Source organism: Sinocyclocheilus anshuiensis, unplaced genomic scaffold (assembly GCF_001515605.1).
Source record: "Sinocyclocheilus anshuiensis isolate Anshui unplaced genomic scaffold, SAMN03320099.WGS_v1.1 scaffold617, whole genome shotgun sequence".
Lineage (NCBI taxonomy): Eukaryota > Metazoa > Chordata > Actinopteri > Cypriniformes > Cyprinidae > Sinocyclocheilus > Sinocyclocheilus anshuiensis.
The window spans coordinates 161,626-177,624 of record NW_015539890.1 but is presented as its reverse complement, the minus strand read 5'-3'; the positions used below and the strand labels follow the sequence as shown (position 1 = coordinate 177,624).

The 15,999-nt window shown below is 36.5% G+C and overlaps 3 protein-coding genes across 4 annotated transcripts in view; 1 reads left to right on the top strand and 2 right to left on the bottom strand.

The window, feature by feature from the left end:
- The window catches only part of gnpat (glyceronephosphate O-acyltransferase), a 21,111-nt gene extending 18,345 nt beyond the window's left edge, over positions 1 to 2,766 (bottom strand). Inside the window, exons 1-3 of the mRNA XM_016482507.1 lie at positions 2,409 to 2,766; positions 1,361 to 1,552; positions 948 to 1,124 (exon numbers count right to left, since the gene is read on the bottom strand). Coding sequence (XP_016337993.1) covers positions 948 to 1,124; positions 1,361 to 1,552; positions 2,409 to 2,432 — 393 coding nt within the window. The 5' untranslated portion in view covers positions 2,433 to 2,766. The remainder of the gene's footprint in view (positions 1 to 947; positions 1,125 to 1,360; positions 1,553 to 2,408) is intronic.
- Positions 2,767 to 3,792: 1,026 nt separating this feature from the next.
- On the top strand, positions 3,793 to 13,958 carry LOC107685755 (uncharacterized protein C1orf131 homolog). The gene is made up of 7 exons (XM_016482459.1): positions 3,793 to 3,891; positions 4,196 to 4,249; positions 5,249 to 5,344; positions 5,999 to 6,085; positions 6,204 to 6,241; positions 6,666 to 6,785; positions 13,866 to 13,958. The coding sequence occupies exons 1-7, from the start codon at positions 3,793 to 3,795 to the stop codon at positions 13,945 to 13,947; spliced, it is 576 nt and encodes a 191-aa protein (XP_016337945.1). The 3' UTR covers positions 13,948 to 13,958.
- A 407-nt stretch (positions 13,959 to 14,365) lies between these two features.
- Positions 14,366 to 15,999, bottom strand: part of LOC107685753 (E3 ubiquitin-protein ligase TRIM9-like) — a 55,082-nt gene continuing 53,448 nt past the window's right edge. For both annotated transcript variants that reach the window (XM_016482455.1, XM_016482456.1), the window contains one exon: positions 14,366 to 14,446. In XM_016482455.1, coding sequence (XP_016337941.1) covers positions 14,402 to 14,446 — 45 coding nt within the window. In that variant the 3' untranslated portion in view covers positions 14,366 to 14,401. The remainder of the gene's footprint in view (positions 14,447 to 15,999) is intronic.

Below are 15,999 nucleotides of genomic sequence, written 5' to 3'. Positions count from 1 at the left end.
GCTTTACTGATAAGATGCGCGTTAAATATCGCATGCGATTAATCGTGCAGCCCTATATCCTAACAAACCATACATCAATGGAAAGCTTATTTATTGCTATAAAAATGTAATTTATTCCTATTCCAATCTTCAGTGTCACATGATCCTTCGGAAATCATTCTAATATGCTGATTTGCTGCTCAAGAAACATTTCTTTATTATTATCAACGTTGAAAGCAGCTTTGCTTGCTGCTTAATATTTTTGTGATAAAAGTGTGGGGTAAGCAAGATTTTAAAAACAATAGTCATTTTATTCAGCAAGAATGCATTAAATTGGTCAAAATTGACAAAGACATTAATGATGTTACAAAATGTTTCTATTTCAAATAAATGCTGTTCTTTTGGACTTTCTATTCAACAAAGAATCTTGAAAAAAAAAATGTAGCACAGTTTCCACAAAGCAGCACAACTGTTTTATTAATAACTGAGCATAAAAAATAACATAAGAACTGAGCAGCAAATCAACATATTATAATGATTTCTGAAGGATCATGTGACACTGAAGACTGGAGTAATGATGCTGAAAAATCAGCTTTGATCACAGGAAAAAGTTACATTATTTTAAATATATTCAAACTGAAAACAGTTCTTTTAAATGTTAATAATATTTCACAGTATTACTGTTGTACTGTATTTGTAATGAAATAAACGCAGCCTTAGTGAGCAAAAGAAACGTCTTAATAAAAGGCGTAATTATTCAATATTTTTCAACAGTAGAATATATATGATAATAAAAAAGCTCTTTTAAAATAATGACATGCTAATGACAAGTGCCACAAGGGAACTGTAATTAGGACACATGTTTTAGTAACATTAGACGAGCCTAGTAATCGGCTCACAGTGTAGATGCCAGGTGTTTTAGCAGGAATTTCACACGTGTATTTTGGGGACAGTGAAGAGTCACTCACTCTCTGGATGCCCTCCTCATTGACACAAACGCTGCGGAAGAGTCTCTTGAAGGCTTTGCTGAGCGTAAAGGCAAAGAAGCGTATAGTGCTGAGCTGCAGACGGTGAGCCATCTCATCCAGGATCAGAGACGCTTCCTCCGCAACACACTCGGCGCTGTCTCCTGATTCTGATGAAACCTAAACACACACACAACTCAGTAGCCATTAAAACACCTAGGGTTTGATCTGTATTCCTAGATACAGACACCTGAATGGACAGCACAACTCTTCAGAAAACATAACTGTAATTAAACAAGACCGTATTTCAACTGAATGTACAATTCCACCAAAATGCCTCACTTGATTTAGGGTTCCTAGTTATTGCATGAAACTGTGGCATTGAGGAGAACGGTGGCGCTGTGTTGTTTCTGTACCTGTTTAATGACATACTGCAGGTGGTCTGACTGCAGAACGATGCTTTTTAGCATGCTGGCCTTGCAGGGCACGAGTCCTTTATAGAGTGTGGGAGTGTAGCATCTCAGTGCGTATCTCAGATCACTGGAGCGTCTTCTCTCTTCCAGAACGTCTTCAAAATCATCCCGCTTCTTCAGCACTGGATGCCTAGGCTGTATGAAGACAGAAAACATAGACCGTTTACTTGATCACATTTCTGCTTCTGCTTTTTTAAAACTGTAATACATTACAATTACAGTACATAAAAAATAAAATAAAAAACTGAAGAATAAAAATGGCAAGGACTGATACTCGTGATGCGCATTGGCACACATGCACAAAATATTACAGATATATTCACTTATGACTGACTTACTGAATTTATTTTGATTTGTTTTAAATTGATATATGTTTGTTCAAATTAACAAATATAAATTGTACATAAGAATAACACTTTCTATAATATTATAAACTTTATATCAAATCTATACAGTATATTCTATAATATTTTTTTGGTAAGATAACTTAAATAAGCTAACTTATTTGTGGTCACTACATTATTTATATTAATTCATTTGTGTTTTCAAAATAGTTTTGCTTTTACTGTTATTCTAAAATGTGGAATACAAAATAATGAGGGTGTGTCCATTTATTTGTAAGCAATGCAAAGAAAATAAACTTAATAGCTACAAATGTATGTTGCTCTTACACAGACATACATTTGATTATTACTTTTATAATTAATAAAACGCTGCCAGAGTTTATAGATAGCTGTACAGTATGGTTTTCTAATGGTATATGGCCCTAAACCCATGTTAAATCATTTTTAAAACAAATGACATGTAAAACTCATGTGAGAGATTTGATTTGGTTCATGAAACGCTCGTGTGCACTGGACATGAAATGTGCTTATTAATGTTTCCTTGAAGGAAAATATTAGAGGAAGCTCTGTTAGAGATTCACACACTGCAAGTGTTGCAAGCATGTGCTACTTTGACAGAAAGCATGCGAAAATATTGTAACACTCACCGAGTACAGTGCTCGAGACGCCATTTCGATCCCGCACCTATCAAAGCATGAGTGTAATAGACCAGAAGAGCTCTGGGTGAGAAAGTTTGATCAAGCTTGACCGTTCAGTCCAGGACTCATTCCAGTCATAGAAACACAACATGCGGGAGGAATGAAAACTGAGTATGAAACAGTAGAGCCGGGTGGGCGGGGCTTGGAGGTACGGCTGGACAAAGTACACATTAATATTACACTTTTAGGTGCTCCAAGCTATTTCTTTAATGCCGCTCATTAAATCTCACTATTACACCACAGACTTTACTAAGGTGCCCTGAAATACCTGTCTCGGCTTCTGTGACAGCTCTGTAAACGACAACAAAAAACGAATCGAGGCGGGAGCGTTCCTAAGTTTAGCCAATCAGAAACGCCTCCTCCTTGTCAATCATTTGTGGGTTTGAGTTTGCTGCTTGCGGGTTGGTTGACGGTATTTTGGGGGGCGGGCTTCATGTGATTGAAAGTATGGTCACTGAAAATCTGGATAAAGTTAGCAAAACGGATGAAATAGCTCATAATGGCTGTAAATTCTCGCCGTATATGTATATCTTTTAATTGAACGTTTTTTTCTGTTTTTAAGTTTTCTGGTTAAAACCGCCTCAGCGTCACGTTGATGGCCTGAACACGTGGTACATGTTACTTTTCTCAGCGCTGCACGGATGGGCCAATTACTGACGTCTGTGATTATTAGATTGTTGCGTTCATTTAATGTCTTTATTTAAACATTCTGCGCGATCTTTTTATTTTTATGTCAGGTAGCACTCTTTAAAAGTGCTATATTTAAAAGTGTATGACTTTTACCGCACATCTAGTAAGACAAGAACGCCGTGAGATTTTAATGTGGTTCAGTGGAGGGTTGGAGCTCGGGGCTTCCATGCGCCGTCTAGAGGAAAGAAAGCATTTTTACAGCCTCTACAGTTTTCTCCTCCTCCTGTCCTGTCCTATCACATTGGGCGGTGTCAACATTTCAGATCATGCTACTTCCGGGACGACGAGCGTGTTGACGGAAACTGAGAAAGGACATTTGATGCACACGCGTGAACACTAGCGTACTGGATATTGTGCAGTATATACTGCATACTGCTTCCAAAACAAATGTACTAAAGCAGTAATTAGTATGCAACGATAAACATTCAAAAAAACTATAATCCTAATTTGTTACATTTGCTGTTTAATTCGGAAAGTGTCAGTTTAACATAAGGAAAATAAGGTCGCAGCTGTTAATTAAAATGTTGCATACTGCACGTAATATAGGCCTACAAAATAAATTAGCTAACAACAGTCTTATGGAATTTGTAATTACCGATTATAATATTTGATGTACTTTTTCATGTTTAGGTGCTGGAAAAACATGCTATCTGGGGCAAAACGATCCAACGTGGAGGTTGTTGCATTTATTGTTCCTTTGAAGAAGAACAAATTATCAAAGGCTGTTGAACCAGGGCAGAACGTAAGAAGAACATGCAACCTCAGAAGTAGTCCATTATCTACAACAACAAAAAAACTAGCTATGTGTACTACTGTGCTAGACTAACGGAGACTTGTCACAGCACTTGTATACTGTTGCTCTCTCGTTGGTCTTGCTTCTATTGTTCTCCTCATTTGTAAGTCGCTTTGGATAAAAGCGTCTGCTAAATGATGAAACGGAAATGTGAATATGTGCATGAAAGATTGAGTGAACCATACAGATAAAAGCAGCTGCAGCAACTGTATTCAACTCTCATCTGTCTTTATCCATGTTTGTTTATCCTCAGGTTTCCGATGTCAAAGAAAAGAAGAAAAACGATGAAAAACTAACAATAGAAAAGGTGAGATTATTGCTCCTTTTCAAAACCTAGTGAGCTGTCTACATAGTCAGCATGTTTGATATTAGGAGATGTTTAATTCGAGATGGAGCTAAACTCTTCAGTACAGTTCAGTATCACTGCTTTAGTAAGTTGCCTCATATTAGAAAAACTTCCTTCATAAATCCATCAGTTCCTTTGTCATTTTGTGGAAGTCAGTGAAAATGATCTGAAACATTAAAGTGTGACAAACATGCAAAAAAATAAGAAATCAGGAAGGGGGCCAACACTTTTTCACACCACTGTATATTCAAGATGGTGGACAAAATGAAAGAAATCTTGATTATAAATACTCTTGAAAACTCAGTACTGAAAAGCAAGAGTTCCCTGATCAAACTCACCTGCCTTAAACATTTTATCAAATAGACATTCTATCATACCTCCGATTAATAAGACCATCTCTGGCTCGAGTAATCTTGAAGACTTTGAGCTTATTCAGGTGTTTTTGATTAGGGCTGGAGCTAAACTCTGCAGGAAAGTGGAAAATGAAGGCCAGAGTTGAGAAGCCCTGCTGGAAAGTATGGAAAATAATTGAAAACAAAAAAGTAAAAAAAAAAAAAACACCTAAAATTGGTTTGCTGTGTGTTTTTAGAATATTTCGTTGTTAGCTTAGCAACATGCTAATGTCAAACTCTTGAATTCAGTTGCAGCACAACATTATTTGCCTCATGGAGTTTCTGCTCATGTAGAGTATTCCAGATCAGTCATTTATGAGGTTCTATTAATATATATATAATATATAATATAATATATACGGTATATTAATGTTTATTAAGGTAACGCATATTTTCTCGCATCACATTGATTCTCTCGTGTTTCGTGTTCAGAGTGCTATTTGTTCAACTGCCTGTGTGTGTACACAGTTCCAAGTCAGTAACTTCCTCGGCTGAAATTCAATTGCAGAATGATATGCCACTTTTTTTTCTTGAATGAACTGGCATGACGTGTGTGTGTCCTCCGCAGGCTCGGTTTGAGGTTCACAAGTTTGGGCTGTCGGGGTATCAGAAGCAGCAGCAGAGGGTCTTTGAGCAGGACAGAGCCATCATGCTGGGAGCCAGAGTGAGTTCAGCACACATCCACTAATCGCATGCAGCACTGCTGGGCCTCAAACATACTCAAAGAAACCCTTCTGCGGTGCTTTGTGTTCAGAAATGGCTCAGAATGCAATATATAACACAGCACAAGTATGCATTCTCGGCACTGCCACAAGGGGCGCTCTAGCAGGTGAATCGAATCTTGCAGAGAAAGTTGGTTGAACTATTGACAAGTTTACATTTAATCATACTTTTATTTGAATGTCACAGACATTTTGACCCCCCTTGCCCTTACACTTGCAATGTGTTGGCAGCAGGGTAATTATTGTAAACCTAATACCATTTAAAAAAAATATTAAAAAATTCCACATTTTTATTACTTAAAATATAAAAATGACAAAAATACAACAAAATTACTAAAACTAAACTAGAATGAAAATAGAAAATAGAAAAATAAAATTTAACTCAAAATATTAACAAAATTAATAATAGTATACCAATGTATAATCAATATATATCAATACTAGTTTGCATTTTGGGTTTGCATACCTGTGTAGAGTATGTTTCTGGCACTTTATTTTTAATCGTTGTCATAACATTTTATTATTATTTATATATAATTCTTTTTTTTTTTTTTTACAATACTCAAATGAATAAATGTTGTTGTTTTTCTCTATAGGCCCCTAAAAAGCAGTATGTTAATTACAAAGTGTATCAACAAATTATAAAAGAACAGAAGATGAAAGCCAAAGAGGAAGCAAAATCTGTAAGTACAACTTTTAAAATTTAAACAGTTGATATATTCTTACTTTTTAAAACACTTGACTACTTCTGCAGCATGTGCAACCTTTCCACTAACCTTTCCTCTCTGGGTGTTTTGTCAGGAACCACAGAAGAAAAGAAAGAAAGAAGGGAAATCAAGGTTTGTGTTTACGTTTTGAACTCAATGACATTAAAAAGTCCATCCTTCTGTTTGTCATTTAAATGAAATGGGTTGTAGTTTGTTTGTGCTTGATTGTATTAGCACAGGCTTAAGGTGTGGCCACATTAGCAAAATTGAGGGCAAATAAAAAAAGTTTGGAAATTATGTTGCGATGCGTGAAGCACAACTCTCAGAGGAGTCACTTTTAAACCAGCAGCTGTCTGTTGGTTAATGCAGTGAATCTGCGCGACCAACTGGCATGACCACGAGCAAAATCTGCATGGGGAACATTTTTGCCTACAGAATCCTATTGAATTTACTGAATTTTGGCTGTGAAATTTCACAGAGCACCTTCAGAGTCAAGATATCAGGTGTTTTTGTTTTTGTAGTGTTGCTAATTTTTGTTGTCTTTTTGACTTCCCAGGACTGAGAAAAGTAAATCGTCGTCTAGCGGAGAGCTGGGTGGACAAGTTGGACGCTTCAACAACGGAATGCTGATGTTGAGCTCCAAAGACATTCAGAAATCAAAAGTTAAAGTGAAAAGGTAACAGCGACTGAGCAGCTGTTTCTGAATCTTCAGAAAAACCGACACCATTAAAAATGCAAGAACATTTAAATAAGTATGGAATATCACATTTTGACTGGGCTGAAATTGAAATGTGCCATACTTTACCTCAGTCATTTTACATATAGAACAATTGCAATGCCCTTATTGATTATTTTTAGGTTTCTTCACTTTGGTGTATAACTCATCCCTCAGTGTATGTGCTACAGATATAAAATACACCTCAAATTATGAAACTACTTGAGGTACACTTTTCCTCATAATTTGGCAATTTTTGGGAGCCTTCTCTAAAATACCCAAATGTAAGAGAAACTACCCAGAACACCAAAGCATCCAAATGAAACCCTGCGGCTCGTGACGACACATTGATGTCCTAAGACACGAAACGATCGGTTTGTGCCAGAAACCGAACCGTATTTATATAATATTTTACCTCTAATACACCACTATGTCCAACTGTCTTTGGGCATCCAGTGCGTGAGGTGTGTACGCGCTTGTGGTGAAAGAAGGTTCTTCAGATTATAAAAAGGTAAGAAAGAGATGGTTCTTTAAAGAACCTTTGACTGAATGGTTCTTTGTGGAACCAAAAATGGTTCTTCTATGGCATCGCTTGAAGAACCTTTTGAAGCACCTTTATTTTTAAGAGTGTATACGTCACTCATTGTTTACACAGTGCACAGTCATTGTAGGTACGACGGCTAATCAAAATGGTACTTACTTGCGCTTATCCGGATTGTTCAAACTGACTTAAAACTAAAAGATTACGTTCTCTCGCGCGAACTCATTCGGGAGTGGTGACTTTCCACGTATTCCCAACTTCTGAGCCTGCTCGCCTGAAGTTATGGTTGATTGCTCTTCGGCTGGATATCAACACACCCATTAACGTAAACTACACCAGAGCGCGTACACACCTCACGCACCGGATGCCGTGCGCGCGCCCAAAGACAGTTGGGCATAGTGGTGTTTTAGAGATAAAAAATTATGTAAATACTGTTCGGTTTCTCGCACAAACCGATCGTTTCGTGTCATAGGACATCAATGTGTCGTCACGAGCCGCAGGGTTTAATTTGGATTTGTCTGTGCATGTTTTTTTTACTCTCATAGATTTTGTTACCATTGCCATGCATTATACGACTGATAGACTGCAACGGTTAAAGTTAAAAATCATCAAATGTGTTCTACTGAAGAAACAAAGTCACCTACATCTTGGATGCCCTGGGGGTAAGCAGATAAACATCAAATTTTCATTTTTGGGTGAACTATCCCTTTAAGTAGCTTGAAAAGAAACAATCATAGATGAGATACTCTGAATAAAGATGCATGGATCACGGTTTTATTGTTTATTAAAAGGGAAAGACACTGGTTTTCTTCTACACTACGTAGTAAGAAAAGAATGTCATATACAATGTATTTGATATACAAACCACAAAGACATACAAAATATCACATTAGTAAGAGGAAATGAAAACTCGAGATCACATACAGAAGAAAAGCACCGAAAACACACGCACCCACACATTAGAGTTTGCTTCGAGGATGAGGAGGATGATGATGATGGCACACAGCGCAGGGCTGTGTTCATATGTGTGTGTCTCATGTCAGGAGATCAATGGAAAGACTCTTCAGAGAAACAGCTTGTCTTTCCTTTCCAAACTCTTCTCAATTAGATAATCTGAGGGCCAAACACCTGACTAATGTACATCCACATAGGTAATATGCTGAATATAGAAAAATAAATCCTTAAACACTTGGTACAGTGGCAGATTTTCTGTTATTGGGACCGTTGAACTTTTTGTGATGATGGTCACACTCGCAGGCAGTCATATTAACCGTACAGCTATATAGCAAACACCTCAAGACCATTTCATTTTGTGCGCTTTCAAGAGAATCATTTGTTCAGTATGTCCTTGTTTCTTGAAGAAAAACCAATGTAATTCATCTGTGCTTACTTTTGATGGGTGTTTCCTCAACTTTGGCCACATTTATGCCCCAAGGATTATGATTTTACCTTTGTTAATGATGAGTCATCATTGTAATTTTACAAGCCTTCATTTACTCTTTGCTACTTTTAAATTCCATTTACACAGATTTTTATTGAGTTAGCCTTTTCCCAGACCCAGACTTTTGATCTTGAATAAAAAATTTAAAAAAAACACTGAACCAAAGATTAATAGAAGTTATACCATGGTCTGTCTGAATACTGGATTCTGATTGGCTAGCAAGTATGCATTACAACTGTTTAATGCACAGGTAGTTCCAAGTCAGTTTAATCACCGTTACATATTAATGGTCAATTGATGCACATAAACCCACACACATTGTTCGCGCACAAACACACACACACACACACACACACACACACACAGAGAGAGAGGTCGGAGATCGCAGATTGCGCTGCATACATACAGAAACTTGTCAACTCTTCCCCATGGCTTTTATTAATAAAATAGCCTAGATACTAGATCACTACATTATATTCCTCAGCAACGAGGTGGTAAAATCGCTGTTTTTGAAGTAACTAAACATAGCTTTATCTTTTGTAGAGAGACAAACGTCTCTCTCTCTCTCTCTCTCTCTCTCTCTCGATCGATCGATCGATTGATAATTAATTCAAATAAATGCTATAATTCATTCAAATACATGTGATCTTACTGCACTCAACTCTGATTTGAAGTGGGCAGAATGCTGGCGCTTATGAGTCATAACTGGCAAAAACTGTCATTTTTATCCTTCTGGTCAAATATTATGCTGCAAACATTATTAACAGCTTTAATTCGTCAATGCTGGCAAATGACCACGGTATAAGCAGGATAATGCACAGCTATCTGTTCATTAAACAATTTTAATGCACTTTGTGTCTGGTGGTTCTTGTTTAATGCACAGCTAGCCGTGCATTATCCCTTACTTTATTGTAACAGTTGTTTACATGTGAGAAGTGAAAAAATTAAGTAAAATTAAAGTCAATGTCAGTTTATCAGTGTTGAGGTAAGTTTCTTTTAAAAGTAATGCATTACAATATTGCATTACTCCATAAAATTTAACTTAGTTACGTTTTATGGAAAGTAATCCATTACGTTACTTTTGCATTACTTTTTGTCACCTGAGCTGGGCTTAATTTTGAATAACAAAAAAACCCCAAAAGTTATATTTTTGGTAACTGTAAAAGCCCTTTCCCACCAAAAGTGAAATTAAAAAGCCTAAGGCTGAAGGAAGTGTCTCTGACTTTGCACCTCACTCCCAATTTCTCTCAATACGGGGACAGAGAAGAGAGCTGTTAGTGAATAAATGGGAAAACTATGTAACTTGCGTTACTTATTTGAAAAAGTAACTTGGACATTTTCTATTAAATTTAAAAGTAATGCATTACTTTACTAGATATAAAAATAAAAAAAAAGTAATCTGATTACGTAACTTGCATTACTTGTAATGCGTTACCCCCAACACTGGCCATTCTAAAATGTTTCAAATGTCATTTCCATTTCTGACGAGATGGAAATTACATTTGTTGGTTCAAAAATGACAAAAGTTCTGAAAGTTCACAGGGCAAAAGGTGACCATAGTTGAAGAAACACCCTGATATGAAGTTTTAAGTTGGTTGACATCCAGTCTGAGTGAAAACACACCACATTCCAAAGCAATGTCTCTAATTTTGGCAGATTTGTGTGAATGAGGCACAGGACGAGACGTTAATTTTCTCAGCCTAATGAATATTTAAGACTGTGAGAAACTGGAAAAGTAAGGAAAATTATTCATGTCCAAGATCTGGATATTTTAGGCTATGGCAGTTGGTATGACAGTTTAAATAAATTCAGTTAGGCAGGAATTGCAAGTTGACCTCTTCAATAAATATACACATCCTTTCTCCCATGATTCTGGGTCATATCCATAGTTAGCTTAAGAATTATCTTACTGTACAGTTGGTTTATTATCATACATATACAATGCACTCTCTCAAGTTCTCATGTCAGCATTATTCCAATCTCAACAAACTGTTTTTTGAGTGCATTTTGTTTCATATTGAGTACAAGATCAGTGTTTCTATTATCTACATTGACATAAACTTTTAAATATACTTTAATACAAACAAAAAATCAATTGTGATATTTAAAATGACACTGTAAAAAAAAAAAAATCAGCGAGATAGATCCTTTTGGACAGACGGCAGTTTTGGCAGGCGTCACCCACAGAATAAACTGGATTTAAAGGAATGCTCACAGTTCAGCTTTAGCTGTTCACCCGTTTCAGTCACATGACTTTCCGGCTCATCATCCATAATTATGACCATTGGCAGCCCATTAGCAAATATTGGCTGTGAAATGAAAACACAAGAGATACAATATATTTAATCCACATTACCTATTTGTATATCAGTGCTCTCCATATACTGGCATTACATACAGAGATTAAATATATAAATGACTATGAAAGTTACATTTATTAGGGCTAACCTGAGATCTGTAAAAATGTTTTCTGGTACTTTGTATGGATCAAAGCCATTGATGGCTGTATGTCTGTATTTATCGCCATTACTTTGCCAGCTGATGGTCATAAATATGGTGGATGAGGCGAAAAAAGTACATATGGACAGCATATGTGGCATGTTGGCAGTTACCACAGACAATAATTGAACTTGGCACTTTTACAGTACAATGGAGGTCTATAGGGCGAAATGTTCTGAAGGGTCAAGAAGTGGAAATATGCAGCTAAAGCACTTGTACAAATTCTTCCCTACTAAAATTTTATCAGATGAAAATTTATGATTTTTAGCGAAAAAGTAAGCATGAATATCCACTTCTAACCCTATAACCGTTTCGGGGGCATAAATAGATCCAACCTGAAAATGTACGAGTGAGATAGTAGAAACTCATATGGATTAGTCACCAATTTGCCAAAATGTAAAATAGTTAGAAACTGCCATGAGATTGTGTCGGTACTTGTGTTGGTATTTTACTGCTAAAAGTTCACATTTGTTTCTGTGATTTATACTTGAAATGCCGTCATAGTAGTGTAAAGATGTCAATGAATGACCTGGAACAACATTCTCAGTTGTCCCAAAGAGACAATGGCCCTGACTGAACCCAGAACATTCCTTTAAGCGCAGCTTTTTACATTTTACCACTCCTTCTTCTTTTCTTTTTTTTTTATCGCACTTATTTAGTGCCAGTACCTGCTCCGTTTTAGTTTGGTACTCCTGACAGCAAAGCACTCACTGTGAGATAAAAGCATCTGCTCAAGCTATTTACATTAATTACACTCTTCATAGAAACGCATTATAAATATCAACAACATCCCATGCTTTACATCACCAATGGGTTATTTTCTGTTTCCATAATCCCGTGAGTTAATGTCTGGACAGGATAATAAACAAATAAAATATCTTTCATTTATCTCTCATTTCTCCCTGAAACCACTGTATTTTGAACAGAGGTATAAACTGAACATAGGCTTGTATCTCCTGTTGCAAGGTCCATATGTGAATCCTCATAGCATTTAATGTGACCAGTTTTATGAGAATAAAAGCGCTGTTATGGAGTTATGTAGCTTTTGGGGGTTTTAACTCAAAGCTACGTTATCAGAAAATAATTCCACACAACAAAAACTTGGGCAGATTGCAACTCTGCGTCTACGCTGTATTCCTGTTTCATTCATGTCATCACACTACTTAATACAAATTCAATATAATGAATGTGTAACTCATGCGTGCTTCACTGCTTTGACCATATTTACAGCTGTACAACATGCAAACGCGATCTTTTCTCCCGACTACAAGTTATGACTTTGTATTTCGACATCAGAATCTAAAAAAGCGTTAAAGGGCGTGGCATGGAAATAATACTGATTGAACCATGAAGTGATAATTTACTTGTATTGAGGTGTATGAAGCTCGAGTCTGTCATGTATTTAAAGTCGAAGTGTGTAATTTTTGCATCACTAAATACATTTACAAAAAATAGTGACTGTTTTCAAACAGGTTTCCCGACCACTCATTTGTCATTGGTCAGAAATACAGATAGCCCCGCCCTAAACTCTCACTACTGGTTGAGTCGTTGCTATGGGTAGTTCAAACAAACAGAGCGATGTTTTGAATCGGTGTTTACACTTTTCTGTGAAATCAACCTAAAATGGCTTACAATTAATTACCTCTGCATATTAAGCTGAGTCAGGAGAAAATTACACACTTCAACTTCAAGACTCTTAAAGGGATAGTTCACCCAAAAATGAAAATTTTATGTTTATCTGCTTACCCCCAGGGCATCCTATATGTAGGTGACTTTGTTTCTTCAGTAGAACACAAATGAAGATTTTTAACTCAAACCGTTGCAGTCTGTGAGTCATATAATGGAAGTGAATGGGAATCATGGCTTTGAGAGTAAAAAAACACATACACAAACAAAACCAAATCAGAGGTAAAAAACGATATAAATACTGTTCAGTTTCAGACCGATCGTTTTGTGTCTTTACACATCAATGTATCGTCACGAGCCGCAGGGTTTAATTTGGTTTTGTTTGTGTATGTGTTTTTTGACTCTCGAAGCCGTGATTCTCATTCACTTCCATTATAAGACTGACAGACTGCAACGGTTTGTGTTAAAAATCTTTGTTTGTGTTCTACTGAAGAAACAAAGTCACCTACATCTTGGATGCCCTGGGGCAAGCAGATAAACATAAAATTTTCATTTTTGGGTGAACTATCCCTTTAAGGAATATGTTGGTCACAGTGTAAGGAGACCTCAGAGTTGAGATTCTGGCTAAATATTCACAACTGTGGCTCATATAAAGCACCAAGGCTGAGTCTACTTGGCGGTGAGGGCACAGTGTATCTCCAATGGCAGGTATTATGTTTTAGTGCTGTTTGCTAAGACAATTGTGCATACGTTAAGTATTACACTTCAGCATGTAACTCATCCAGTACTGTTTGTGCTACGATCATTGTTTTGTTTTTTTCCTCAAATTTTGCAGCTAATTCAGCAGAAGTGTGATATTAGCAATAAGATTTACAATTTTACTTGTGGAACTATGAACTGAAGAGACTGTAAACTTCACCATTATCTGACGCAGGGCTTTTGGCTTGACCGGGACTTTTACAATCCCAGCACCCCAGATTCATAGTCTGAGTGATGATATTTCTGAGGGCTTTTGAAGCACATTAAAGGTGAGTAAACCTGAGATTTGTGTAGCATGTGAGATTAACCTGAAACATTTTCAAATTCACTTTTAGTCTCACAGTTGTTTGATATTGGTTGCGTTTGATCACTCTGTTCCATCGCTAACATATCAAATGGCTAATAAATTGGTTTTAATCCAAATATGTTTTTGAAACTGTGCTATCTTTCGTTGGAGGTATGAAAAAGAGGCATAACTCTACTTCAATGTGCTTTTGGGTCCGACTCCAGTTTTGGCCCCCGTGGGGACATTGCGGTTTGCTTTTCTGTAAACATGGGAATGATTTGTAAACACTGAAATGCAAATCGCCCATATGACCATGAGGGGAAAAATATTATTAACATTAGCATTATATGTCAGTGCAGTCTAAGAGCAGAGCACTGATTTGTTTAACAAGAAAGGTCTGGCTCGTTCTTATTGGTCCAAGATGATCACATGATGCTCTTTGGGACTTCCAGACCTGTGATTAGAGTCACCTGTGAAAAAGACAAATTTCAATCATTAATGTTGATAAATGTGATGTGCTGATGATCACTAGGCATGGGAATCTGATTCATATTATGATTCACCTTAAATGATTCTATTTCCAAATACAAGATTCAAATGTTACGAAAACTGTTTCAGGTATGTTTGTTCATTTCTATCATCTGTTTGATCTCAGCACTGTTCTCGTTCCTTCATATGCATTTGGCTAACCACCAATAAGGAAACGGTCTGTAAAAAGCGTTTCACATGTACGGGGTGAGCGGGGCACAAACACGGGGTTAATTGTAACACTACAAGATTTAAACATTTCCACACGCTAGCATAAAAAAATGTCCTATTATTTCCTTGCCATATCATCTCTATATAGAGAAAAAAGGTGCCAAAGTTCAAAAATCTTTTGAAGATATTGCTGAACATTTATTTAACCATTGCAAAAGTAAATTTCTGACAGAAGTACATTTGTCATCTTGGTTTTTAGTGTTTATTTCAAATGAGACACATCTGTTTATTTTTACAATTATTTTAATCTCCAAACTGTTTTAGAGAGTTCTGCTTCGCTTCTTATGCTTTGCTAAAAAACGTGTTGGGTTACGCTCCCCTCTATACACAGAAAGGTCATGAATGCATTTTCTGCACTGAACCCCGCGATGAGTTTAACAATACACGCAGTGCAGATTACAGTTCACCGGAGTGAGCTGTTTCAAGTTTTTATGGACATGTTTCATATTTTTAATGTCTGTAATCAAATAAATTAAAACGTAAATATTAGTAGTGAAATGTTACAGTTGTACTATAAAATAAAATGGTTATTTTTCTTAAATACTAAATTTCTGCCATATTAAACTTTTAATTAAAGGGGTCATATGATGTTTCTAAAAAGAACATTATTTTGTGTATTTGGTGTAATGAAATGTGTTTATGCGGTTTAAGGTAAAAAAAAACAACATTATTTTCCACATACTGTACATTATTGTTTCTCCTCTATGCCCCGCCTTTCTGAAACGCATGCACCAAGAGCTTGTAACACTTCAAAGAGAAAGGAAAAATTGAAATCGCATCATATGACCCCTTTAAGATTAAGCTTAAAGTAATGTCAATTGTTTTTTGATCTCAAATATTTTGGTGGGTTGTGAAATAGATTATACTTGTCTAGGTGGGTCGTGGATAGGGCTGGGACAACAAATCGATGCATCGCGAATCGAGATATGATTTTGCATCGATTCTGAGATTTTCCGAAGGCATCGCGATTCTCTCTTGAATCGATTCTGAGCTTAGTTTTTAACAGCAGATGGCACTGCGTGCTTTAGAAATAGCCGTATTCTGCTTGCTTCCAGTTCCAGTTTAGGTTCACACACCATTTGAACCTAAAATAATCATTCATAAAGTTTGAAAAGGTTGAAGCGAATTACAAGGATGTTTACAGTGGGCAGTTTACGTTAATCTCGCATCATAAAAACATAAAAGCCGATGTGCAAGTACATTTAACCACTTACATTACTCAGCCGAACGCACAAGCGCTCTTCTTCGTGAGCATTTGAGTGTG

Bases quoted from the DNA above. Each gene is read 5' to 3' on its own strand.
- LOC107685755 (XM_016482459.1), top strand. From the start codon at position 3,793: ATGCTATCTGGGGCAAAACGATCCAACGTGGAGGTTGTTGCATTTATT. The intron at 5,345-5,998 runs GTGAGTTCAGCA...TTTTCTCTATAG, and splicing joins CCATCATGCTGGGAGCCAGA to GCCCCTAAAAAGCAGTATGT. The intron at 6,242-6,665 runs GTTTGTGTTTAC...TTGACTTCCCAG, and splicing joins AAGAAAGAAGGGAAATCAAG to GACTGAGAAAAGTAAATCGT.